The 27774-nt window shown below is 41.9% G+C and overlaps 2 protein-coding genes across 2 annotated transcripts in view; one reads left to right on the top strand and one right to left on the bottom strand.

Annotated features, from left to right (window-relative positions):
• Nucleotides 1–87: 87 nt before the first annotated feature.
• CEP57 (centrosomal protein 57) lies at nt 88–22730 on the top strand. The gene is made up of 11 exons (XM_057374015.1): nt 88–188; nt 5309–5465; nt 8527–8706; nt 9027–9148; nt 10021–10137; nt 15068–15145; nt 16326–16430; nt 16589–16669; nt 17009–17253; nt 18670–18814; nt 20150–22730. The coding sequence occupies exons 1-11, from the start codon at nt 150–152 to the stop codon at nt 20384–20386; spliced, it is 1506 nt and encodes a 501-aa protein (XP_057229998.1). The 5' UTR covers nt 88–149; the 3' UTR covers nt 20387–22730.
• A 65-nt stretch (nt 22731–22795) lies between these two features.
• The window catches only part of MTMR2 (myotubularin related protein 2), a 62138-nt gene continuing 57159 nt past the window's right edge, over nt 22796–27774 (bottom strand). The window contains exons 13-15 of the mRNA XM_057374016.1: nt 27345–27458; nt 25781–25957; nt 22796–24755 (exon numbers count right to left, since the gene is read on the bottom strand). Coding sequence (XP_057229999.1) covers nt 24594–24755; nt 25781–25957; nt 27345–27458 — 453 coding nt within the window. The 3' untranslated portion in view covers nt 22796–24593. The remainder of the gene's footprint in view (nt 24756–25780; nt 25958–27344; nt 27459–27774) is intronic.

The raw sequence follows: 27774 nt of genomic DNA, 5'->3' as shown, positions 1-27774 counted from the left end.
GTCACTCAATCTCGAGTGGAGGATGAGGCGGGGCTTATCCCSTGATCCTCCCTTTTCATTGGCAGGCTGGGATGTCAGTCAAGCGAGCCGCCGCGCGGGTGCYGTGCCTTAAAGTGACATGGGCTAGCGCGGGCTCCTGTGCGGCCGACATGGCGGCGGCGGCGGCGGCGGCTGGTCATCAGCACGCGGTGAGGCTCGGAATGCGGCCCGGCGGTGACGGGCAGAACGGGCGGGGGGCTTGTGATCTCCGGGGACAGAGGCCGGGCCGTGCGGGGCTGGCGGCTTGGCTGCTTCCAGCGTGCCGGGAGCCGTAGAGGCTCTGGAAGCTGGCTTGTCTGTTAAATGATGCATATATGCATATGTGTGTGTATTCGTGCATGAGTATATATTCGTGCTTGGGTATATACGTGCATGAGTATATATATATATGTATATATTCGTGTGTATGCATACGTGAATGTGTGTGCATGCGTGCGTATATGTATATATGTATGTGTGTACATGTATGTATATATATGTATAAAATTACGATGCATGCACATATGTTTTGTAAAGCAACAGAAAAAGAGATACTTTCTGTTGAAGCCACCCCTCTTGCTGTCCCCATACCAGTGTTTGGAGGTCCTGTTTGTAAGTGAATAAAATGTGTAATTTGGTTTGTTCTCAGCAGTGGCTTTGCAAACACYGGGCAGGTGTTCCAAGGGCCGGCGGGGTCAGCCCAAAGCCTCTTTAAGCGGTGCTGGGTCAGTCGGGTGAGGCCASAGTTCCCAGTGCAGAGCAGGTGGTGGATTGTGCGTCCGGTTGTTYGTCTTTGTAAGATGAAAATGTTGCCGTAAGCTGAGGTTTAGCTTTAGTAGATACCCGTGTCCTTAGGCACATCCGTGTGTGGGAGCACCTGGCGGATTGGGACAGGTAACACCCACACGGGACCAGAATTTCTGTGTCCGCTGAGAGGAGAGGAGCAGCGGGACGGGTGGCTTGGCTGGTGACAGGTGACACGAGGAAGCGGCCTGTGCTGAGCTCTGTGGACACAACCAGTTGTCACCTCAAACAGGTTCCCYGTTGAGGTTTTTGTTTGAAGTTTTGGCATGATGTTTGTAGCTTTCTGAAGTTGCTTTTCCCTGTTTTGTTTTGGTTTTKKTTTTYCCTTGTGAGAAGCWGTGCCTTACATGTGCTCTGGAGGMGCACAGATGGGGAAAAGGGTGCAGCATGATGGTGTGTGAGTGAAATCACTCCTATGGGATTCATATTTTGGGGTCTCACTGGCTGTGTGGTGAGCACCCATCCTGGGGTGTCTCTGTTGCGTGTCTCCTGCCCTGCACTGTGTACTCATGCTTATACCTGTACCAGAAAGAGGGATTTGAGGATTCCTGTCTCCTTCCTGACTGGAATTGTTGATATCATGCCTAGAAAAGGATGTCAGAAGAGTAGTTTTAGGGTTCAGTCGGTAAATGTAGCTGTTTAATTAATTTAGTTAGCAAAATAAAACCTTTTGGGAAAGAAGTTGCCCACTGTAGACGTTTGTATGTGTTCGAAAAAAGAAACAAAACCAACCTTTACATTTTTGTGAACTTTGAAAATAGTTGCTTTTAATACATCTGTCACTCTGCAGCAAAAAGTTGACAAAAATTACTGTATTGTCCCAAAWWTTTTTCCTCCCCAYTTGTTRTAATTGCTTAACCAAGGTGTCTRTTTTTATGTCTGCTTTTAACTAGAKGTGTTAATGAAATGTAAAGKGCTCCTGACTCTGTATCAGGGAGGCACAGCCAGCACTTAAGTTGGCCTGTGGGTGATAGGGGCTGTTCTTCCTTCCCCACTTCCCTAATACTGCAGTAGTGAGGGAGGGCAGGCTGCTAGTTGAGATTGTCCCTCCAAAGTGACTATGAAAGTTTGAATAMCTGGGTGCTTTGATGTTTTATAACCAGTAAATTCAGAAACTCATTATTTTGTTCTTTTTCTCATTCCCTACATATTTTTCTGTATTTTGTTTTTGGTTTTTTTTAAACCAAGCGTGAGGACTACTGTGTGTTACTTCAGGCGTTACCAAGCTTCAATCTTTTTTCCTCTTGTTTTTTTATTTTTGGTTGTGAGCACCCACAAGAAAACTTGCAATAGCACCCATTCTAATTTAGTCCCTTTTTCCAGTGCCAGAGTTCAAGTACCAAAGGTGCTGACTTTGTGCTTTCGCGCTTTTTTCATGCAGTTACTGCCTGAAAGATATTGTGTCCTGCCATCACTTTAGTGCTACAGTTTATAAATCTTTGTTATTTTTACTGTACATGGWTGCTATARAATTGTGTAAGATAACAAGAAAAAYGGTTTGTTTTTTCTTTTCCTTACTGAAATGACTGGTACACGACTGAGATTAAAAGCCGTCTGAATAGTTTTTCCTGGTGTGCTGCATCTCTTTACTGTGTCAGGGCGGTAACAACATTATGGTGGGTCATTTTTAACATCTACACAAGTTGGTTTGAAAAGTGTCCCTCAGACCCACGCTGACGATTCTTAGTGGAAAATTTTCCAGATGAGTTTATRTGTTTAGCCTTTGAGAGCTTTGGGAGGTGCCTGTGTGTTGGTGATRTGTTAAGCTATCTCTGGTCTGTGTTTTTAATATTCTCTCCTGCCTGCTTGAGTAGGCAGTTGTGGTGGAAGCAGTGAAATTTGGAAGGCAGTGTTCTCAGACCTGCGGTGATAAAACGTGCTCAGGTCACTACTATTACGTAATAGGGTGCACTTGGCTCCTTGTGGGACTGTTAAGCTTCTTCATTTACTACTCAGAGGTTTTAGTGTGACCTAAGGAAGGAAAGAAAGACTGTAGGAAGTACCCTGAAAGAGAGGAGATGTAGTGGCCTAGCTGAKATTCAGCACAAATATATAGAGTTCCCTGAATTTTTCTGTTTTTCACAATTTTCCTGATCATTGGAGCATGATACTCCCTGTGAGACTTTCCAAGAGCAGGAACAAACTTAAATGATTTTTAATGACTTGAGAGATACAGAGGAGAAGGGCAGAGAATTGCTGTGATGCTTGAGTTTTGTGATGGGAAATTCCTTGATGCTGTTTCATAAACTTTCCCAAAGTATTCGGTCTAATTATTTCAAGTCACTGTTTGTGAAACAGAATATAAGCCCGTCTTTTGCTTAAAAATATGCAAGAAAAATATACTTGGTAGCAAATCATTCCTTAGRCTGAAACAAGGAATGATTGCCTATATAATATGTGATATTCCAGCTCAATTGTTTTCAGTAGCTATTTGAAGCAGATCTCTGTACTGATTATAACACTATTCAAATTAGTGCTTGTTCCCTGCATCCAGGTGGAATTTAGAAACTTCAGTTTGCTTTGCTTTGTGTGCTTTGGTGCTCCAGGGTTTTGRGTACACCAACTTTTTCTTTGGCTTAGTCTGCTGTTGGCGAGAAAAATGTTACTTCTGTCAGTAAAAACAAATAAAAGAACTCCTTTACTGTGGTGTCTTTGTGTAGTTAAATTTAATTCTCAGACAACACTTTACCCGTAAAGACGTAAAAGATGATAGTGACATCTAGAAGGATTGTGCTGCTGTCAGCCCTACTTTGGTTTCAAACTGATTCCCTTTTTCTTTTGACTGTTGCATGGGATACCTTTGATTTGAATCAATAGCAGGCTGGGCAGGATATTGATATTTTAATTGATAGTTGAGTTGCTGAGGCTTATGTATTGAGGCTTATGCTRTTCCTGTGTTGCCTGCTGCCAAAGTGCTGTGTTTTGCTTGGTTCATTTTTACTCCATTGTTTGGTCTTAGTACTCCATGCTCATGAGTACCATATCCTGTAATGCTGATGGCATTTTTGGTGTTAGCACCTAACAGGCTTTCGATCAGATTGATTAATCTGTTCTGGTCACACGTTTGAGACTATGGAGGCTTAACAGYGAATATATGCATAAAACACCTGCTCAAAAGAGTTTTATTAAATAATTTTTAGTTAGGGATTGCCATTTTAATTCACTTTCTGATAGCAAATGTGTGTGCAAAAGCAGTTATTTCAAGAAAAGAYATCTTGTATAGCAAAGCAGTCGTAGTACTGTGCTTAGAAACACCAATTGATAGACTTGGAGTAGTTACTTTGTTTATTAAAGGAAATTTGCTGTGTATGGGCTTTAAATAACTTACAAATTTTCTTAATTTTTCCCCCATATTTGGCTCTTCATAATGCATTTTGGGTTGTTGTATAATTTGCTGGGAGGTACTTGATACTTGATTGCTTATTTAATTTAGGTCATGATATGGTCCCAATGATTGGTATTTGCAAAAGCTCAAAAACACCCTGCCAAGATTAGCAATTGCTCATTTGACTTATTGGTGAAGAGGAAAAGCTGTAGGAGCTTTGCATCTGCCTGCAGCCCACCTCTCTTAGGTCACTTTTAGTTTCTGTCACTGAAATGTTTAGTGATGGGTGCAGTTGAGAGAAATTAAAAATAAGCATTTAATTTAATTTGTAAAGCGTAGGCCAGATAGACAGTTTGAGTCAAAACCATAAACACTGTATTCTGCCATGTCTCCTCTATTTAGAAGAGCATCTTCACAGCTGGTTGGTCCCTTCAGGTCATATCCAAAGCGTAGCAGATGTTTGCACAGTTGGTGCAGACTGGTCGGAAGTACATGGTCCTGATGGACATGTTTTTCAGAACAGTCTGAAGCTGATCTAAGAGTGCAATCCTGCTTGTAGGCAGGTCTGCTGGTTTTCCATGCTGATACCACTAATCAGGTGTAGCATGAGGTCATCTGGATGTGTCTTATAAAGTGCCATCAACTAATGGAAAGATAGGGAAGATGAAGTGAAGCAACTGGAGGAGAGGGATTGGGACTCACCTCACCTTCCCAGCTGCAGAGGGTGTCCTGTGCCCCACCTGCAGTCAGTGAGCATTTGTGTAAGATGAGGGGATGTCAACCCATGGTCCTGGGTGTGCTTTATCAGGTTTGGCCACCTTAGTGCACTATCTCACATGCAGTAAAAGTAATWAAGAAGGTGGTTGTTTTCCAACTGATTGTGTACTGCCTTCTTCCAGTAAGCAGGAGGCAGTATAAGTAAATGGAAAACAAAAATGTAAATCAGATACTAGTATGGGAAAGACATTTTTCTTTTTGATACTGYTTTTAGTGGAGGGGGAGTTGGATGTAAAAATGCCACATCCTAAAGTTGACTCACCTTTTGAGGTATGAGTCTCCTGTAGCAGTACTTCTRCACARCATCTGATAGATCCTACKTTTCTTTATTTTTGTTGTTACAAAGAAACAAATGTGCTGAATAACGCTTTGTTTTGTTTTCAGGATGATCTGCACAAAGCTCCTAACTCTACATCAGCCACTGATGGACTTTCTTCAACTTCATTTATAGAATATCCAAAGCACAAGCCATTTATTAATTCGGATTTGCAGTGCTCCCCGTGGAAACCAGTAATTCCATATCCTGAAAGCAACAGCAGAGGTAATAGTCCAGTAAAGTTGGTTTCTTACCTGTTTCCAAATCTTGTGGTAAAATAATGTATGTCTTCCACCTGTATGAAGGTTGCAGATAACTTTTTATCACTTCCCAGTGATGTCCAGGTCACCTGTTTTGTAAGTCTTTTGCACTTCTCTTTCTGAAGAACACCTGACGAAAAAGATTTATYTTACAGATGGAGAAAGATGCCCCTCTTCAGTGGCAGAGAATTGTAAAATTGTGTAAAATTRTACTGACATGTTTCCTTTGTACCTTCTTCAGTCTTCTTCCCCTTCAACCTTTCCTCTCCTCAGTTCATAGCTGAGTTAGAAATAAGGAGAATTTAGTCCCCATAATGGTTTGGAGCAAAGGAAGAGGTTTGGTCCTGTTAAAATTGAAAGGCTTGTTATGGACAAAGGATATGTTTGGAATATTTTTCATATCAGTGAAGACTTGAAYGATACAGAGAAGGGTTCAGCATAATGCTAGACTGAGAGCTCACAATACCAAAAAGRGAGGCAGTTTTACTCCCATTTATTCTTGTTTCTAGGCTATTCCTTCTCCCTCCTTTCCCACTCTGGTCCTGACATTCATCTCCACATAAACCGATTTGWCTTGCCTGACTGCACACGAACAAAAAAACCTAGTCTTTGTTAGTTTTCTGTTGTTTCAGTGAATTAGCTTGTCATGTAGTGAGACTTATTCCAGAGTTGCCTTGGGGTATGTACAGGATGCATCATGAGGAGTTGGGAGACTAGAGCAGGAGCAATCCTTTGGTGATCTGTTTGGCTCAGGGTCATTGTAAAAATGCTCCCTTGAAGRCTGGAGTAGCATGGAGGCTTAAGGGTATGAATTACTTGGTATTTTTTCCTTGTTTGGAGAAAAGTCAGAAATATTTAGGATGATTCCTAATATTGCCCAAACTAAGTAAAAAATCAGGATGATAGCCTCAAGTCCCTGTTCTAATAACACAATTCATGTTAGAGTTACTAGGGCCTTCTATGTTAATGAACTCGAAGATGAAATCTCAGTTCSTGCAGTGCTATTTAAAATGCAGTATATCCTCTCAAGGCCATCTGTTTTGAGAGTGCTGTTGACAAAACTAAAACAATCTTTACAGATGCAAATTGGATGCGCAGGAAAGAGCTTCCTTATGAATTACTGATGCAGGTGTATTTTTGTAGAGTGTGCTGCATGTYGCATTAGCAATAAAGTTTTGACTTCCAAGTTTTCACTAGGCAGTTTTTTTTTTCTGTCAGGGAATCTGGGTGGTAGAAGACAATCAGATAAATTGTATCCCTTTTTAAAAATTAGCAAATGCTTTTATTTTCAAAATATGTTTAGATAAAKAGCAAGTAAGCGTGAAGCTGTACTGAAAATTGAATCCAACACTGGGATGACCCAGTATGTTTCTCTTTTTGCATAGCTTTTAGAAATGCAGAWATGTTCTGGAGTGTATATTTTAGTAGGTTTAAGGACGTGAGAATTAATTTCAGATGGCAAAATTGATTTGATTGTTCCTGAGGGTCCATATTGCTCCTGCCATTCCTCATATAAAAAGTAATCTTATTGAAAAATCCTAAAATTGAGTACAGTACATTTATTGTCATTTTAATTTCTTTGTGTTGTACACATGTGTCTGAGCATGCATTCTGACAGGAATRACTGAATGATTCTTGGCATCCTGTAGGGTTTTACCTTTATCTATCCATCGCTTGAGTTGCTTCATTGCTGTATTTTTTTAGTCATTGTTGTGAATATACAGAGATTTCAATGTAGCTTTTAAGAATAATRGTAACAAATCTGTTTATTGTTTCAGCTATGCCCGTTTCAACTGAATCCAGAACAGAAATATAAATAGAGAAGAGGGTGCAGTTGGTGACTCTTACATTGCAAATAGGGCCAAATTATCAATAACTTCCCCATAACTGTGACTGCTGTTGCTACTTCTTATGTACTTATCAGGTACCCCTAAAGCAGGTGGTTTTCATTGATGTGATACTCTCATGTGCTATTATGCATTTCAAGATTTGATTACTTTTTACTTTGGAATCTTCATTCTTGTAATTATTTTCCCTCTATTTTYCTCTTTTCATTTTTGGTAATCTGRCGCTCAAACCAATATGCAGTCCCRACTCTTTTAGAGCTCAAGCATTCTGTTTTAAAGGTGTATTCTTTCTCTGGTGTGGATTTAAGCACAAAGAATTGGGCTAATGTGAGTTTGCAGATTAGTCWGCTATATGAGCTGTGTGTACAGATGTTCTTGTGTTTTACTTTAGCAGCAGTGTGTAGGGGAAAGGGCTTATGGTTATGGAATCCTTTACAGAATTAAACAACACAGCTAAGAGGTGTAAATATATCAGATTACCAGCAGATGGTCTAATTGCAAGGTGATGTGAGTTCTATTACTACTGCTTTTCTTTCTGTGGTGAAGAATATGTAAAGGTTCTGTTTAGTAACTGCTGAAGCTGAGAATGCAGCAGAAAGGGAAAATGGTTCAGCACAAAGGAGATGTGCTCCACTCCTCCATCTAAAAACATACAAGTTCAAAGCCAGAAGAATTAAAAAAGAAGTCCACTTATAAATAAGCACTTTTGCAGCCCTTCTCATAGTTTACCTTTATTATGCTGTGYGGCCATTCATAGGAACATTGTGTTTGTGTATTTGTTGTAGTAGGAAGAATAATAATAATATAGAGAATAGCCACTGTTTTAGCTATCTAGTYGTGACTTTTCATTTCCTTTTGATAAAAGGGTCAGAGGATGCACTGTTTGTTCTTAATCAACACAATATTTATATGCCTTGTTCTGGGAAGTAGTTAYATCTTTCCCAAATGTATCAGGTGCYGGGTGTGCACTAAGGGCATCTATTTGTTTGAGAATAGTTTTAGAATCAGTTATGGTTTAAGGGGAAACAGGTCTTAATTCCTGGAAGGAATCTTGGATGCTAGTGAGGAACACTCTGACCTTCTTACATAACATRCTTTCATAATAATGTTTCAGTGTTCAGTATTGTCTTGAAGTGATGATTTAATAGTATCTAACAAAAGGTWCTTGTTCAATTGCAGCAATATTTTCTGCTCTGAAGAATCTTCAGGAAAAAATTCATCGACTGGAGCTGGAACGGTTTCAGGCAGAGGAGAATGTAAAACACCTCAGCAGGGAAACAGCAGACTATAAAAAAGTACTGAGTGAACAAATGCAACACAAAGAACATGACAAGACTGAAGTGTCAAGGAAAAATCAAGGTTGTTTGCAAACTTTATATAGATACTATAGAACATTAAAGTGGATGAAATTYCATTTCTATCAATACATAAACCAATTTTAGTTTGCTTTGTTCAGCATCTTCTAATTTGCAATGATGCATGGAGTTATGAAGAAGCAATTTAAAAGCATTGTTTGTTTTAGTGATTTTTATGCATACTGAACTTCATTAGGCRTAATATGTGAGTTTCTTAGATGGTTCTTTCCTTGTTTGTTTTGAAACTGTCCTGAAAACAACAACAAAAAAATCCCATGAACAAGCAATGCATGGTTTCCATTTTCTGCCTTCTGTTATCTTCAGAACTGGCTTCTCAGCTGGCAGCTGCTGAGTCTCGGTGCAGCCTTTTAGAGAAACAGCTGGACTACATGAGGAAAATGATCCAGCATGCAGAAAATGAGAAGTCACATCTCTTGGAGAAACAGGTGTGTTCCCAAGACTACCTTAGGGTTAAGCCATTAAAATCATTATGTCATGATTTTTCATACTTACTGTAGTTTTAATGCCTTTAAGTGTGGATGTCTATTTCAACTGGCCTTCATATACTTAGGTATAGATAGCTTTCCTACTTAAATTTTCCACTCTTGTCACARCCCTGGTGTTTTCTTTGTGCACCCATTTCCAAGGCAATAGCAGGCTCTGGTATTAATATGAATTGTTTGCTTCTGCATGATTGGCTTACTGTAGTAGCTCATCCTTATTCTCCAGTGTTACACCTGCGTGGAACTGGGAAAAACTTCCTTTTGTGTTTACACTCTTCCGATCTTTGGGGATTTTCTTTACTAGTGCTATTCTTGCTAAATTCAGGCTGAAATACTGATTCTATAGAAATAGCAGTAAAATTTCTATTTCCCAGCATCAGTGATTGGGATCTGGCCTATATCTAAAATGAATTKGAATTTTGTTTTATAGGCATATGGGTCACCTAGAGCTCTCTGTGGCTATTCTATTTCACTCTGTTAAATATTAACTGAAGAAAAAAATCAAGGAAACTATTTCTGATAGCTGCATGATGATTTTCTTTTTAATTGTRTTGGGTCAGGAAGAAGGGAGCATGCAGAATCCTCTCCCATCAGATGTGGTTAAGTGTGTGGCTCCCCAGTGCTGGGGGAGTTTGTTCCCTGATCGTGCTGGTGCAGTTTGTTCCCTGATTGTGGCACCAGCTAAAATTGCASGGAGGAAGTAGGAGTTCCTTTGGACTCTTTATGGGCCTCTGTGCTCCAGATGCAAGGCTTACTATAGATGATCTTGTTTTCTTGAGTTTATAATTGTTTTCCTTTTCGYTTCTCCCCTCAAGGGTTCCTTGGAGAGAGATCGGCTTCTAGACCAATCGCATGTTCAGTCTAAATTGGAAAAGCTCGATATGCTGGAAAAAGAGTATAGCAGACTTACTACGATGCAGTCCATAGCAGAGGTCTGTCATTTGTGTTGGATACAATATCAAATTTATCTTATTTATTGTAACCTGTGCTTATAGCTATATGTCAGTAGCAGAGCTGAGCAAAGCCTTGTACTTTGGAGTAAGACAGCAACTAAACTTCATTTTAAAACTGAGGTGGTGTAAAAACTTACTGGTGGAAATCTGCATGTCTGGGTAGGCTTTAGGTCACTGTACATTGCAAGAGTTGGAGTTTTATTAATCCTTAAAAGTTTGTTGGTGTTCCTCTTTTGTGCTTATTTGGTGCTTAGCCATTGCAAGATWGCAGGCATTCCTAAGATCTTGACTTGCTTTGTATGCTACTGAATGCTAGCAGTTATTTTCTGTTATCCAGATTTATCTTGACTTGTATGAATTTGATGTTGGAGTTGTTGGTTTGTTTTTTTTTTTTTTTTTTTTTCTTTTAGCCCTCCTTATCAAGAAACAGTTATTACTAGTTATTTTGTGTGCTTGTGGACTTCTGGAGCCTGGCATTGCAAGGACTCTAGCACTGGGTAACTCTCAGTGAGTTTGAGTCAGTGTGTCTTTTCAAGACTCTATTCAAATCAGTAGCTTTTACATGAAACTCAACATGACTGTGTTTGGTCATACTCTGTTGTGGGGGGTTGACCCTTGAATTTTTACAATTTTTGTAATTTTATGGTCAGAAATAAAACTAAATAAAATGAAATGTTGCCATGGCCTGCAGGGGAATCTCTGCTCTGGCACCTTGAGTACCTCCTCCCCTGCCTTGTTGAGTTTAGGGTCTGCAAGTCTGCTGCTTTCAAATATTCTCACTCCTCCCTTCTGGCTGCCCTTCTCCAGCAGGTTTTTAAAGCTCCTTAACTCTGTAATCCCAGAGGTGATGCCGCCATCACTGTTGGGCTCAGCTTTGCCCAGCAGTGGWCCATCTTGGGCTGGCATTGGCTCTGTTGACATGGGGAAGTTTCTGGCAGCTCCTCACTGAAGCCAGCCCTGTAGCCCCATTGCCACCAATGCCTTGCCAAACAAACCTCATATATCTCTGTTCCATCTGTGGTGTTGGCCTCTGGAGGCCCATCCATGTACCTGTCTCTGCTGCTGTAAGAGAGACCACAAGTTTCTCAAGCCTGGAAGCTACTGAGGGCTTAACCAGGGAGATGCTTCCTTCTGCAGATTTCTTCCCTACTCCCCCAAAAGGATCAGATAATACATTGTTAGATTGTGGTATTTAGGATGGCAGCTTTGGGTTCTGTCAAAATTACCAGCTTGCCATCCTGCACACCAGCCTCTACCAGGTGTAGATGGTGTTTCTCCAGAAGCACATAGGATGTTTGGTAGTAAATCTTTAGCTACTTGGCTTGCTKCAGGACATTTACATATTACAACTATTCTTGGAAGCCCCTGAGCCAAGGCAGCTGCAACAAGCTGCCTAAGATCTTGACACCCCATTGTGGTGAGCTGCAGTTGTGGACTACAAGTGCTTGCATTGTTTACTTAGGCCAAACACTTGCAAAGAAAAATGTCTCCTGGGTCTTGTGCTCTGAAAGCAGCAGTAGTTTCCTCCAGGGTTAGTGTTGAAATAACCAGTTCAGCAACTGGCATTCCCTCTGAAAGGCTTTTACCAAGTTTTTGACTAGTAATAGCTGAAGTTTAGTGAGACTGGGCTGTTTGCCTTTTTTGTACTTGGCTAGTGAAAATAATTTCTGCCTTATGATTCTTTTTTTGTTCTTTTCTGGATCAAACCCAAGGTCTTTGATCCTTTTTCTTTAGGAATTAGTAGCTGTCACAATTAAATACGTTTTAGAGGAGCTGGGTGTTGAATTGCTTCAAAAYTGTGTGAATTTTAGGAACTGAAATAAATCTGGTTTTAGCTGTGATGAGAGGTCATTTTCCTTGTAATCGTTAYGCTGTCATGAGCCACTTTCTGGATGACAGGTCTGCCTGCCTCTGTGGTTATAGGCTGTGTTCCTATGTGAGCATCCATGTGATAGGTGTTACCTTATAATCTTCAAAGAGTCACTGCACTCTCTACTCAGAGCATTGCATCTGTTCCCTCTTTGATCTCTGCTGTAGTTGTGGCAAGATCCCAGGAACATTTTCAAGTTGAATTTGAAGCAAGAAATAAGAGACTGTTTCATACATGATGTGCTGAAACGGGTGGAGAGTGGTGAGGTGATGGCTCCTGAGTGGACAGTGATGTGTCTGCATCTGAGTTCAGACACTGCCACAGGTACAGGTACAGGTCTGTGGGGGTYTTATTGAGAGCATTGAATCTCCCCAGCTCTATAAGTATTATTTTCAAGTAATTTGCTAATGTCAGTATTGCCTGAGAAAAGGAAATGCTGAGATTCCTATTTATGTGAAGTGCTTGTAATTGGAGTACTTAGCCTGGAAATGCTTTTGAAGCATCTTTATTGCARCTGTAGTCCTGCAGTGCAGTCTCTRGACAGCTGAYTGAGAAGATCTGAACATGTCTGTGTCTGAAGATGGAGTAACAAAACAGGGCTGTTCCCTAAAAGTGCAGTTTGGGCTGTGGTCTTGTGTGTAGCCAGATGTCCAGAATTTAAGTGTATGTGTGAATGATGTTTTTGGAACAACTATGGTTTGAAGTAAAGGATCTTAGTGCTAACAATGATACCTAAAAACCCCACCATTTTGTGGGTTGGGTGCATCAAAAGCAGAGTGGCCAGCAGAGGGAGGAGAGAGAATCCCCTCAAGAGAGGTAATTCTCCCCTTCCACTCTGCCCTTSTGAGACCCCACCTGGAGTGCTGTGTCCAGCCCTGGAGATCCTCAGCACAGGAAAGACAAGGAACTGTTGGAGCAGGTCCAGAGGAGGCCCCAAAAAACCATTGGAAGGTTGGAGCATCTTTCCTGTGGAGACAGACTGAGAGAGTTGGGGTTGTTCAGCCTGGAGAAGAGAACGCTCCAGGGAGATCTTATTGTGGCCTTGCAGTTTTTAAAAGGGGCCAGTAATGAAGATGGGGACAGATGTTCTAGCAGGGCCTSTGGTGAAAAAGGGCAAGGGGCAATGGTTTTAAACTAGAAGAGGATAGAYTAAATACAAGGGAGACATTCTTTACAATGAAGGTGGCAGAACAGTGGRACAGATTGGTAGATRCCCTGTTSCTGGAAACATTCAAGATGAGCTTGGACAAGRCTCTGAGCAGCCTGGTCTAGTGGAAAATGTCCCTGCCCATGGCAGAGCCTTGGACTTAGGTGACCTTTAAAAGTCCCTTTCAGCCTAAAACATCCTGTAGTTCTAGGGTTGTGTGAGTGAGATGATTGCATGAAATTTATTTTTCTGTTAGAAAACAGGCAAAAATAGACTTTATTTCTATTTTTTAGTTGAAGTCTTTTGCAATGGCTCCTGGTGATTGAGTGGGATGCTCAGGCAGCCCAGTGCTGACCTACAAGCTGCTTGCTGCTTAGTGCTGTCTTACATGATGAGCAGCACTGCTGGACAGGGTCTGTTTGCTTGGCTCTGTGGCCTCTCTCTTAATGACAGTCCAGTAATCTGCATAATACCTTCTTCTGTAAACAAGAAAACCAAATTATTTAGCCATCTAAGTTGGATRTATAATTTCTAACAGGGTCTATCACAGATGACACAGTAAGATACATTCTTGCTGTGCAGTTTGAGCTGCATGCTGCAGCTGAACAGCTAGCTGAGGAAATACGTATTAATTTCAGAATAAAAGCTTAGCCCAGCTTCATGTCAATCTTCAGTTGAAACAGAATATTTTCTTTAATATTTTCATACTAAAAATTCTGTTAGGTTAAACAGGTTAATAAAAGATTTTTGAGACTGACCACATGGATATCAAGTGTTGTGCCAATAATTGTAGAGGGCAGAAGATGATTTTAAGTTAACTCTGTTTTGAATGAAAAGAAWATCATCAGAAGGGTTCTTTTATTCAACAGAAAAGATTGGTTCCTGTATACAATGCCTTTGTTCTCAATGTTTTTCCAATGTTTATCCGCAGTGTTTTGCCTTTTAACACCCTTGTGTAACAGCTTGTTACATTATTCTTGCAATTAGTGCTTACGTAAAGCAGAACTGAAATATTTACTACCTCATTGTAGTGGGTTTATAAACAAATCAGTGTACAAATACAGCTGTCACTGTATTCATGCTTTTCTGCCTCAAGTTTGATTAGTGGCTCTGTGAATTATCAGTCTTTGGGGGAAGARAAGGGAAATTGTTTTGGGTACTGGAGCTCTGGATTGTTTTCTCACTGCTTTATAAAGCAAGAAAGTTATTTGATAGCTTTCACATTGGGAATTTCAGTGTATCCTGTTTAAACAAGGTTTTCATCTTGTTGGAGGTTTACAAAAAGAAATGTGTGTTTTTCCCCTTAACCTTTTCCTTTGCATAGGAGTTTTTCAAAAGAGTTCTTATATGCTTTTGTCATAAAAAGATGAAATTACTTCCGTTTAGAGGTATCTCAGAGGTATCATACAACTCCTTTATTAGGAAGGTTGCTATATGTTCAAAAATTCTTTTCTTGTGAGAATGTAAGTTAGCAAAAATAACATTAGAGGTCTAAATAAAGCAAGTCCTCTCTTGCCTGATAATGACATGTCTTTGTTTGCTCTTTTGAAGTATGGAATCTTGGAGGATAATGTACACAAAGCAGCCTAATGTCTAGGGTGATTTTACAATTGAAGAGAAAGAGTCTTGTGTTGGCTCTGACTTACTTTCAAAATTGCTATCTGAATTTAAGAAGAGACAAATCAATTTAAATGTTAAGCATAAGCTTCTGGCTGCTGAATTTATGCCTATGCAGGCAAAGCATCAGCARTCATTCTAATGCTCAAGTCTTCATTTATCTTTAAGTTGTAAGTTGAACTCATAGTTTTGCTCAAGCTCTCAGTATTGTAGGTTTCAGGAAGAAAAAAAATGTTTCATTAGTAATGCTATTATTTTTATTCAACTTTGACTAGATCAAAATGAAAGACCTGGAACAGAAGCTACAGGAGGAAGAGCACGCAAGGAAGCTTGTTCAGGAAAAAGCAGCTGAGGTAACCAACAGGAAATTTCTTTTGTACTGGTATGCACTGTAATTAGCTCTTCCTTTTTATCGAATTTTCAGCTAAGCTTACTGCAAGTGCCTCCCATGTGCCTTACAAAATAATGAAATCCTGGTTTTAGTCTTTTTTCTTCTTTTTTCTTCTTTTTTGTTCTTCCTCCTGCCTGGGGTACCAAATGTTCTGGTACCAAATGTTCTGAAGTTCTCTGAGCTTTTTGGAAATMTTTTTCTAACAACACCTGTGCACTGAATTGATTTCTTTACTAAAAGAAGTTAGTTGGAAAAGAGGTGTAGAAATTCAGACTGATTAATAATTGRGTATCATGAGAACCTCTAAATATATCAAGGTCAACAAATGGGCTCCCTTATTCATACTTATATTTARAATACTGTACAAAGAGGCAAGAAAGAGACAACATACTCTTGATTGAGCCTTTAAGGATACTGACTGGTCTTCTGACCTGAATGGTGGTGTTCATTAAACATTCATTGTATGCTGAAGGATTATGGAGGTAATGTGTTAAGCTCTAGCATAAACCTTTCCCATGAGTTAGGTGGGATGGGGAAAGGGTATCTCAAATTAATTGWGAAAGATTATGCTGTTAATTCTTCTTCAGGACATGACTTGTAGAGCCATGCTGTATCTTCCTCTTGAAAGGGACAGCAAAGTGTGTTAAGGTTCTTGCTGTCAACAGGAAGTTCTAACCTTACCTCTTTCAATAGATGGTTTGGTGGTTAGTTTTTTTTATTGTGGTTTTGTTTGTTTGTTTGGAGTGTTTTTGCTGTCAAATTTAATAGAAGCAGTAGTTGCCTGTTAACTATATGTCATGAGATCAATTGAGCAGGGTTGGGTGGCTTGATTTTCCAATACCTTGTCAAGTGTAAAGCACGGCTGATGTTTTGGCACTTGCCTGCATGCAACTAATGCAATAAGGTTAATTCTCTGACATATTAGGATTGCTGATGAGTAGTGCTACCAGAGGAAAGATTTAATGTTTAAGTTGACCTTGAACTGCAAAAATATCCTAAAAATKTGCAAGGATATCCTGAATATCCTTGCTTTTAGAGAGCCTATGTTTTAAAAATTATTGGTTTGCAATTCTCTGCTTGCTCTGTCTCTGATCATTTATTTAATATTACTTCAGTAAATGCCCTTATTCCCTCAATTATAGCTTCAGACAGGCCTAGAAACCAACAGACTACTGATTCAAGCAGCATCACCATTGCTTTCTCCAAAAGTGAGACAACCCAGGAAAAAAGCTAAGCAGCCAGAGAAGGTAAGATGTGGGGAAGAGAAGGTCAGTTACTGAGGGGTTAAATAAGGTTGTGTGCATGTGATCAGCGAGCAGGGTTGCCTCTTTTACTACAAATACAGGGAAAGTGGGTTTGCTGTAGTATAATCTTTGCCAAATACTTYTCTCTTCTTTCTTTCCAGAAATGCTCTCGTGGAAGCCATCATGCTGTGCAGCCCCATTACAGACTGTGTCTGGGTGATGTTCCCTTTGTGGCTGGGAAGGTGAGCTGATGAAATCCAAAGCTTCGAGCTCCGGAACTGCAGTTCCTTAAGGGATTTTTGTTTGGTGTGCCCCTGACACCCAGTGGTCAGATTATTTAATTGTCTTTGACACCTTTCTTACCTTCTTCAAAATACTTGTTGGATATTGACAACTTGCTGAGATGGTATTTCCAAAAATGGGCCTGCACTATGCTGCTTGACAAGATGTTAATGTTAGTGCATATTAATTCAAACAAAAATTGCATTCTTGTCAGCAAAAGTGTCCCTTTTTAAATGTTCTCCACTGTTATCAGGTTGTTGATAGCGCTGATTAAAGAAGTCTTTTATTTTTCCTTCCAGTCTACCAGTCCCAGTCATTCCGTTGCTGCCAACGTGCAACATGTSCTACACCTGATGAAACAACACTCAAAAACTTTGTGTAACAGGCGTGTGGTAAACGATACCCCRCTAGCAAAACCCAGCAGTGCTGCTCATCCTGCCAGCAAAAGCAGAAGGCCATCCCCACCAGTGGACTCGTCCTCATCTCAGGAGGAGCTCTCAGAAGTGTTGCTGACTTTACAAGATGAATTTGGGCAGATGAGTTTGTGAGTGTGGTATATTCTCCATTGCAAATTGTGAATGTAGATATTTCATATTTTGCTCACTGTCCTCAGACACAAATCCTCCCCTGATCTGAGCCCCATTCAGCACCATGCTGGATCCTAGCACTGGGACCACGCTGGTTTTAACACCCTAGGGTTACTGAGCGTTCTCAAAGGCTGCTGTAATTAGCCTGGAGAAGAAGRGGAAGGTGCAGGGCCATGTCTCCTCTGTGAGCAGGAAAAGGGAGAAGGTGTAACTACAGGATTCCCCAGCAGGTGGCTGCCGCAGAGCGCTGAGGACACCGATTCCCCCCAGGAATTTTCATGGCCTGGCATTCTGTGRTACCATAAACCAGCACTGTGACCAGCCCCTATTAAACCAATACCTAGAAAAGATTTGTCTTCACACAACCTGGTCAGACCTGCCACTAGCCCCTCATGGCCCATGTTGGGTGCCAAAAGGTGCTGTCTTGGTTTAACCCCAGCCAGCAGCTAAGCACCATGCAGCTGCTTTCCCACCCCTCTGCTTTGGTGGGATGGGAAGGGAAATCCAGAAAAGGTGAAACCCATGGGCTGAAATAAGGACAGTCGAGTAACTGAAATAAAGTAAAATGTAATGATCGTATAATGAAAAAGGTAGAGGAGTAAAATCCAAGGTAAATAAAGAATGTGATGCACAGTAGAGTTGTTCACCACCTGCTGACCCATGCTGGTTCCCAGCAGCAATTGTCCCTCATGGCCAGCTCCCCCATGCCGTGATGTTCTGTGGTATGGAATATCCCTTTGGCCAGTTTGCATCAGCTATCCCAGATATTTCCCTGCCCCAGCTTYTTGTGCCCCTCTTCACTGACATAGGAAACACTGAGAAGCCCTTGGCTTAGGGTAAGCACTGCWCAGCAACAACAAAAACATCAGTATTATCAATGTTATTTTTGTACTAAATCCAAAACACAGCACTGTAACAGCTACTAAAAATGAAAACTCTAGCCTAGCCAAAAGCAGGATCTGGACAAATAGTCCATTAAAGGACAGCTTTGCTGGATGTTTTGCTTGTCCTGGTTAACAGAACATGAATTGTTACTGGCCTGCACAACCACAGTAGGTACAAATACACAAAATACTGACTGAATGGGTGCTAAGATCAGATTCTCGGGGTTTATTTGGTCATTTTGAATATGCAATTTGAAGTTGGAAACTACTTAGATTGACACTTAATGTTGCAGAAGCCTGCTACCAGAATGTACTATTGTAATAATGCTGCAAACCAGCAAAACTTGTTACTGGTTTGTTACAGTGTGTTGGATATGTCTGGCTGCTGCTGCTATGGTTTCCYAGAAGTGTTATTTCTGAATTGGGGTATGAGCTGTAGAAGCCAAGGGAGCTTGATGTAAGCCTTGTTCTCTCTGAATTGTGTGCTAGTGATCACCAGCAGCTGTCAAAGCTCGTCCAGGAAGCCCCAACTGTTGCAGTGAGGGAAGATCTGGAGAGGGAGCTTGAGACCCTCGTGGGAAAGATGGAAGCAAAGGCAGACCAAATCAGCAAAGTTCGGAGGCATCGTTTGCAGGTGAGTTTCTTTTGCTTGTGCTCATGTTCATACAGAGTTGCTGACTGAAGCAGGGGGTTTTATGTGTTGTTCTAATCTGACAGCAATTGCATAAAGCAGAAATAACCACTTTAGAGTAGTGTTGCCTAGTTCTAGCTTTAATGTCCACAAGGTAATCCGTGTACCTCCATTTTTCGGTCCCACTATCTTTGCAGAAATACCTTTTCTGTCAGCCTTGTGCCTACTTTTCACCCTGTCCTGGACAGAGCTTTCACATCTGTTCTCACATTGCATTTTACAGTCCTCTTGTCCTTTGAATATTGTTCAGTTTTTTCTTACTTGGAGTAAATGACCCATTTATGTTTTAATTTGCATTTTATAAGACCCCAAATGTCCATTTTGCTTATAACTTTCAAAATGTTTTGGATAGTTTAGACTGTTCATTCAAAGCCATAAAACATATTCCTTGTTTTCTTTTGTCTTTGTTAATTTTAKTGAATTTCTTTCCAGAGCTTAACCCCATGTGTTTAATCTGGTTCAGTTTATATGAAACGAGATTCGCTCTCACCTGATGTAACTCACACACAAAACACACAGGGAGTGGACATCCAGAATGGACCTGTGAAATGTTTCCACTTAGAAGCGTTACTCACTTTTGGTATCTTACGATTTTCAGAGGAACTGCTGCAAAGAAGCAGATGTGCTGTAGTTCCAGGCAGTAATGATGCTGCATGTGCTATTGGCAAATGTTTTAGGGTTTAGGAAAATTGCTGCATGCTGTCAGCTCCGAGGAGGGAACACCTCTACCTGAAGAGATGGGACCTACAGAAGCCACCCATGTTGTGGTTTGGGCAGATGAATATGTGTTCCCCATTCAGTCTTTGCTGGGGAGCACTGAGTCTTACACACTGTGGTTTCCAGTGCTGTGTGTGGACACCACCTCTTCACCCCAGCAGAGTTCTGGTATTMTTTTCAAAGCTGCATCTCTGGCAATGATGTATGTCAAAAACCCTTGTTTTCTTTTTTTTAATCACTGGATGGTAACAGTGACAAATAAACTTTTCCATCTCTACCTTTTTCTGTTACACTCCTAATGGCCATGTTCTCTCATAATGAACTTCCTWGTTTTTAGAGATACTAGGTCAGACTGTAAGCTAAACACAGCTCTAAAGATCCAAATATAACAATGCTTTGTAAGGAAAATAAAATAYTTATTGTTCAGTGTGACTTGGAAACTACTGTTTGCTTAGCTGGGTGAGATMAGTGGTGGGATATTTCAGCTGTTTGGAAGAATTGCTGAATGTAAAACTGAAACAAGATCACTTCTTAATGWTTTTTTTGGGGTTTCTCTTTCAGCTAGAGAGACTTAAGAGAGAATGCAAGTCCAGAAAGACTTCTGCTAAACAAGTAAAAGACAGCAGGTTCCCTGTCAGTGAGGTTAAAGTAACAACTACAGTAGCCACAAAAGGAAAGAATGCAGGTCCCATCAAAGTGAAGCCTGGAGAGAAGAGTCGGAAAAATCTTCAGCTGCTGAGAGACATGCAGACCATACAGACTTCACTACAGAAAGATGATATCAGCTGGGACTGCTGACTCTTCTGCAGGAGATGTTCTTGAACTGTCCTGGCCAAACTTTCTCACATTTTGGATCTAAAGCAGCTGCCTCTCTTGCTGTGTGGAAGAGTCTACTGTATGCTAAGCACACTTTTGAAATACAGGCTTATGGGCTCTTGGTTCTCCATCCCTCTGATTGTATATGTTATGCTGTAGCTTAAATCACATTCCGTTTTCAGGGTACATAGCTGCTGAATCGTAACAATAGGGCTCCTCCATTTCCCTTAKGTTATGGTTCCAGCAGTCCCTCCGCGTTGTTCCAGCACACCGAGCACTGCACGTTTACGTGGGTTGGTGTTTGTGTGATGTGCCAGTGCCATTTCATGCTGTTGTAGATCTGGGAGGCTTCTCAGGATGCATCTTGTCTGAGAACAATGCTGCAGCCCCGAGTTTAGAGGGCGTTTGACAGTTCTGTGTGAAGCTGCAATGACTCCATCTCTGGGACTGTCTAATGGAGAACAGGTAAACCACTTCAAAGGTGTTCTGTGGAGCTCTCTTTGAAACACTTCTTCACTAGTTCTTGTTCTGCTGTGTTGCATTAGTTAGCATCAGTGGCAGTGGATGTTTGAGTACTCAGAAGAGGAGCAAAATAACTTATGAATTATGTTGCTTAATGRCCAAGTGAAATTTTTCTACAGAAATCTTGCTTTAGGAAAAAGCTGTAGGATAGGGGGGTAATACCCTTCTCTGGCTGACAGCTTTGGGTGGCAAAGGAGTGAGAAATCACAARTGTTTTAAACTGCAAGTGCCTCAATCATGCCATTTGGTCCTGGCATCTTGCTTTTTACTTGAAGTGTGTGCTTTGATGAGCTATCTACTTTGGTAGTAGTGCAATTAAGTTTGTGCTCTGACTTGCACAGCTGATTAAATGTTATTTATTATGTTAATAATTTAAAGAATTTCCTATTAATGGAATGTATGGAAGACCCAGATTACCTGTATATACAATTGAAAAACAATAAAGCCAGCTTGCCTGTTGAATGAMTTGTGGGAAAGCTGCCCTTCCTCTAAATTAGCTGTGTGTTTGCTGCAGCCCTGTGCCACAGCCAGTGGGCTTTTCATGGCGAGGTGACTTATCCCTGGTCAGGGTGATGAATGAGAGCTGCAGGTAAGGTTAGAGCCAGAGTAGTCCACCCTTGCCTGTAGCTCAGCAGGGAGGAAGCTCTGCAGGGTCGACACAGGAAGAAAGGGGTCCAGTGTACCTGCACCTGCCTGTAGGTGATCCACCCCACTTGTCTTCTTGCATCTAAGGCACATAAGGTGTTAGCCATGCTGGAAGAAGTCAAATGCTGCTAACCAGGTAAACTGAGAGTAGCCACTTAAAAGAATTCTTACCAAAGGTCCTGAAAAATACATAGCTGAAACTTACACTCTGTCGTTTTGCTTGGGAAGAACCTCTGGAGATCAGCTTGCTCAAAGATGGGTTAACTTCAGCATGACCTCAGGCTGTCCCCATGCAGCTTCTAAGTGGTGTAGGGCTTAGGAGCATTTTAGGTTTCATCCATGCTGCCTACAGTGAACGAGGTGCCCCARTTAGAATTGAGCCCACTGCAAGTGAGAGCATCAAGCAGCATCTACTGAGTTGATTACAAATCACCCCARTGAATTTAGGCTTTGCAAAGTGACATGTAAAAATGTGAATCTTCCTTTTATGWACTAAGGTGCAGAAATCGTGGAGTTTTTTTTTTTAAATTGTGAGAGTATTTCAGAATACATTGATGGAAGCACTTTCACAATTAAAAAAAATGGTACTTCACACTGCATTGAACAATAGTTGCTGTGAGAGTTGGGGTTGTTTAACCTGGAGCTGAGGAGGCTCTGGGGAGACCTAACACCTGGAAAGATTAAAAGAGAGCTGGAGAGAGCATGTAGTGATAGGATAAGGAGGAATGGCTTTAAACTGAAAWGAGTGCAGGGTTAGGCATCAGGCAGAAGTTCTTTACTGTGAGGGCAGTGAGGCACTGGCACAAGTTGCCCAGAGAAGCAGATCCATCCCTGGAAGTGTTCAAGGCCAGGTTGGATGGAGCTTTAAGCAATTTGGTCTAGCAGATAGTGTCCCTGCCCAGCAGGARGGTTGAAGTGGACAATCTTTAAAGGTCCCTTCCAACTCMAACCATTCTGTGAGTCTTTTTTATAATACTGAACAGCTAAGCACTGTATCTGTATTAACACTGGTCCGTGCAGGATAAAAGAAACTTGTCCAGAGATGGAKCTTGGTGTTCTGTCATTCTAAACTTCAGAGTTTCAACATTAGCATCTTGCAAGACCCTCTGCAGAAGAATGAGAGAGATTTGGATTTCACACACTGAACYTGCAGTGCTATTTATTTAATTTTGCATGTCCTGCAAGTCCTTTGGAAAACCAGAGTTGAAAATAGGAGTACAGGAACTTTATCCATTTATCAGCTTTTATTAGTGTTAAGGAAACCAAACAGCCTTCATCAAGAAACAAAATATACACACAAAGTCAATTCGCTAATACAGAATAATGCTTTAAACATCATTAAATAATGATTGTACATAAAAGCAGACCTGCCCTTTAACCTCAAAGCAAGTCCAAGTCCCTAGAAAGCATTTTGTGTGGATTCTTTGCACAATTGAACCATAATGTCACAGGCCACCCTATAACATGGTGATGCTGTGCAGCCTGTTACTCGTGGTGTTGGAAGGTGGCTGTGGATTTCTCTGTAAGCACGGTGTGGTGATTGCAGCAGTAGAGCAGGCAGAAATGGAGACTGCAGGAGGAAAGTACTGTTAACTGCCTTGGAAGGAATGTGGCTTTTGAAAGGCAGTTTCTTAGGTGGAAACAGGTCTACTCTCAGGCTCTCCCCAAAAATCCTTCTCTAGTGGAACAGCTGCATGAAGCAGCATGCTAACAGGTATTTTCAACAGGTGGCTGCAGTCTGAGATCCTGCCATAAAAGAGCAACACAGTGCACCTTGCTGCACAGAGGTGGAGAAGCAGCCTGAAGACCTTGCACATATTTAATGCCTTTGCTGTAAGCACCGTGTTCTGCAACCCTGTGCTCACGTGAAGAGCAARGGGGCAGTCATGGTTTCAACAAGTCTATTTTATCTCCTACAGTACATTGTTGTATTAAAATTGAATTTCAACTTGAGTTTAGTTGAGTGACACCAGTTCTTGAAGCAGACTATGAGAGAAAAGGCAGGCATTAGAAAATGGCTAAGCTGTTCAGTCTGCCAGAAAAAACCTTAAGCAGCAGTTGCGATGCAGGCAGAAAGGCGTCTTTGGTTGATGCACAGTTGCTTCCATTAGTGAACAGAAAACGGAAATACCATAAGTACACCACTATAACCCTGCACAGAAACATTAAAGTCACTATTTATGCTTACCCAAGCAAAATGTAATGGCTGATCCCAGCAGTTCACACGTGCCCCTTGGTATTCCACTACATTTCCCCTGATGACTGTGAGGCACTGGAAGCCAGAGGAGCTGTGGAAAGCCCAGGGGAGCCAGGCTCTGCTCCCCACTCAGAAATAAGGGTGCTTAAGTTGCATCCTGGCACACCCACTGTAAACCGTAAGCGAGATTCTAAAGTGGCAGAGATGGAAGTAAACGTTGTCCTACAAGATCAAGTCCTGGATGTTGCTCCTCTACTGCTGTGTTTTATTGAGAGAAGCTGCCCTTCCTTTAAATAAGGCATCGTTTACATGGCTTCCTATGATGTAGGCCGAGGTGAAGGGAGTGACACGTTTCCAGGTGTGCTGGCAAGCACTCTCATTCACTGCTGTGCACATTAACGGCTGACGGTTGGTCCAACACAGCTGCATCTGAGGCTCCAATACAAAGCCAGGTTTGGCCTTCCAAACTTCTGAGCAGACATCTCTCCCCCACAGTACTTCATTCTCATGCACAGTCTCTTTAAAACCAAGTGATTCCCAGCACACTGATGAACAAAGAGTGAGCTCCAGGCTTCTTACAGGTGGCAAGTGCAATTGGCTTGTATTAAGAGCTAGCCACTGAGAATGTTAATTGCATAGGGGGCCTTGTCTGTGTCGGCTTTTGCTTTAAGCCTTCTCTAGTGCTACAGTACTAATAAATTACCCTGGAGAGAAATAAATAAATAGGTTGGCATCTCCCAGGCACCATGCTGGAAAGCCABGGGTTTCAGAAAAGCTGCCCCCTATGGGCCTGGGAAGGTACTCAGCAAAAAATAAATGTCAGTGTTACACAACTGTCTGTACGGGAGCGACACACTGTGCGGGAGAGCYGGCTCGCTCCGAGGATGAGGTGGAACGGTTGGTGATTTCTCTTTGCAGTTCCTCCACTTTCTTCTGCAGCTCGGCCCGCTTGGCCAGAAGCTCCTTGTAGCGATTGTGGACAGGCTCCTGCAAGGAAAGGTGTAGCTGAGTGCTGGGAGGTCAGCATGGAAGTCAGCTAGGGCCTGAAGCACAAAACTGTTGCTGACCTTACACACAGCTACCAGGGAAGGAGGGGAGGTACATGAGTGTCATCAGTCTCCAGCCCCAAGGTACTTGAGTGCTAGCTCTGGCTTTGGCATGCTCACTTGGATCCAACACACATAGTGCAATGGGGGCTAAATAAAACAGTCTATGTATTTTGAAAGATGACAACTGCCAAACTCAAATCTGACTTTTCTGGGAGACACTGGCCATGGCATCTCATCCTGGACATAATTTCAGGGGCTTGTGGGAAAAAACCCAGCCAGATTCTTCTAAATATTTTCAGATAGTTCTGAAACCGTCAGTACCACAAAGTGTTTGCAGGGTTCCTGTCTAATGCTGCAGATTTGCAAAGCTGTTRCCTGCAGATGGGCACTGAAGTAATCTGGGAATTTTTGTCCCTTCCTACTAAAAAGTGATGGGTCACTTTTGGTCCTACTAAAAGCATTCAGGGTCATGCTCAGTCTGCCTGTCTGAGGTCCTGCCCCAGGGCAAGCCAGCAGCCCTGCTGGCTGGGGTCAGGGGTGTRAGATGGCTCTGTCAGACCCTTGTGCCTCAGGCAGCCAAAGCAAGCAGCAGGTTCCCTCGCCAGTAATTTAAATACAGCCCCAAAACTCCTATCTAGAGTTCCACATCTATAGAAGTTCTTATGGGTTTAAGCTCTTTTATAAAGAGAATTCAGATAATTTTTCCCACATTCCAAGTGAGAAATTTCCCAAATTGCTGAGAATCTTCAGCTGCTGCAGATTTCACAAGGTGGTGATGTCCAGCAGAGCACCTGCACCCAGCAGCTCTAGGTGGTGCTTGCTCTTGCTGGCATTGGAATTTAGGTGTTTGCATTCTGATTTAAGCAGCAGCAGCGTCAGTTTGTACTCTACCTAAAAGTCTCGAAGTCCAAAACAACAGTACTGGTACCAGGAGACAGGGAAGCAGAAKAGGAGGAGACGTACCTGAGGCTTCATCCTGGGGTTCCAGCGGATGTAGTAGCCGACCCAGAGCTCGAGGTGGCGCATGCTGGCCACGGGATACAGGACGTGGTTGGAGTAGCTCACGTACAACGGGTTAGTGAAGTCTTCCAGTTGGCTGTTGATGTAAGACCAAAGTGATACAGTCTTTTTTGGAAGGCTCTGCAAGGGAAGGGGGTGGAGGAGGCTTTATTTGCCATACGAATCCCAGCTATCTACAAACTATAGCAGCACAGACATATGCCTGTCATTAACATGGAGCTGRTTGCTTTTTTGTAGCTTAAAAATCCCCCCAAACTGTTCTTTTGATGTGGTTATTGTACTCGAAGCACATGGATGCAGGCAGGCACACATGCCCTGGCACGGAACAACCCCTCTGACCCAYCCAGCTGCCAACACAGCAGGAATCACCCTTTGTACAGTGAGGGGACCTGGCATGTGAACTCTCAGTTCTTTAGTTAAACTTCACTTCTCTGAAGTGCTTCTCAAGGACTTGCTGGACTATTTMATTGCAAAGGCAAAAAAGAAAACATTAGACTTAGGCCCTGCTCTAATGGAGTAATTAGGCCTGTGAATACTCCCACTGAAAACACTGAAGTACTTCCTAGATTAAGAACTTCACTAGGCTGATGGCTTTAAATAAAAAAAAAAACAACCCACGTGCAAACAGCATGCAGATTCTCTTCTCTGGAAATGAAAATTATTCAATCATTGTGGACTCCAGAGAAACAGGGACACTGATTTCATGACAGTCAAATGCTATCCCTTTTACATTACAGTTCATTTTTATGATTATTTTTAAGAGATGTTCTACCAAATATAATCRTATCAGGTCCACACAGCACTGCCCTTGTGTACCTCTGTGAAATTAGGCTGCAGCCTTTGGTGACAGAATGCTTCATTTTCAGGCAGGTGAAACAATGAGTGCCACTGTTTCCTTTTAATTCCAGACTGGGTCTGGATGTACACAACTCTATGCTCCTCCCTGGGCAAACAAACCTYGGCTAGACTGCAGGGCACAGCTGGCTTGTGGCAGGACAGAGAGGCACGTCCTTACTAATAGTAGGAGAGTTGTCCTCTCCCARAAAGTTGCAAGCACAGCAAGAACACACATACAGACCAGTTACTTGCTGTAACCCATGTGTGCAGAATGACASTGCACACTTGGTCCCCTAAAGGGACCACTTCAAAGAAAAGGGACGTCAAAAAAGTACCAGTTCCCACGGAGAAGGTTACAGTAAACTGAAGTTCAAAGCAAAATTGTTTCCACTACCTGAGAAACACCAGGAGCTATAGAACCACTAGTGACTAACTGGAAGTGGACAGGGTGTCCAGAAGGGAGATGGTGCTGCCCTGAAACACGAAATTTCCAACAGACAGTAGTTTGTGCAAGGAGGAGAATACCCCAAGTTGCCAGCTGTTAAGAAGGAGGCATTTCCCAGTCCCACATTTACAACTATCTTGGAATGAGGAACCAGTTTCTGTAGCAGTATCTGGCCAGCTAAAACAATCAGGAACAGGCTTTTCCCTTTGAGGGAATCCGTCTTACCTCCTTCACTCTCTGCTGCTCACTGCTGCACAGGAAAGTCCCAAACAAACAGCTGTACAGGTGATCCAGGATGGTGATCAAGAAGTACTCATTGAACTCAAATGCTGTAGGGAACTTTAGGCAGAAACAGAAAATTAGGCTGGAATTTTAAAAAAGGAAGACAAACTTTCACACTGTGATCTTCACAAAGGGTTGGACTCTTGATTTCTACAACAGGATCTGTCCCTGTTCCCTGCCTGGCTGGATATTCAGGGTCATATTTGCTCCTTCCAGAAGCAAGAGCTTCCCTCTTGGAAAGCCGCTTTGCATGTGCAGAGAGGAATTTCGAGCAAAAGCCAGAAGTCTGAAGGGTTAGAACACTGTGTTTATATATACACTCAGTGCTGCTTCARATTGAAGCTTGCTCTGCTCTGCCTGCCCCCATGACAGC

The sequence above is a fragment of the Malurus melanocephalus genome, unplaced genomic scaffold (genome assembly GCF_030028575.1).
Source record: "Malurus melanocephalus ecotype Western Australia unplaced genomic scaffold, MMel_1.1 scaffold_213, whole genome shotgun sequence".
NCBI lineage: Eukaryota > Metazoa > Chordata > Aves > Passeriformes > Maluridae > Malurus > Malurus melanocephalus.
The sequence above is the reverse complement of the archived record's forward strand: the minus strand, read 5'-3'. Positions and strand labels throughout refer to the sequence as shown.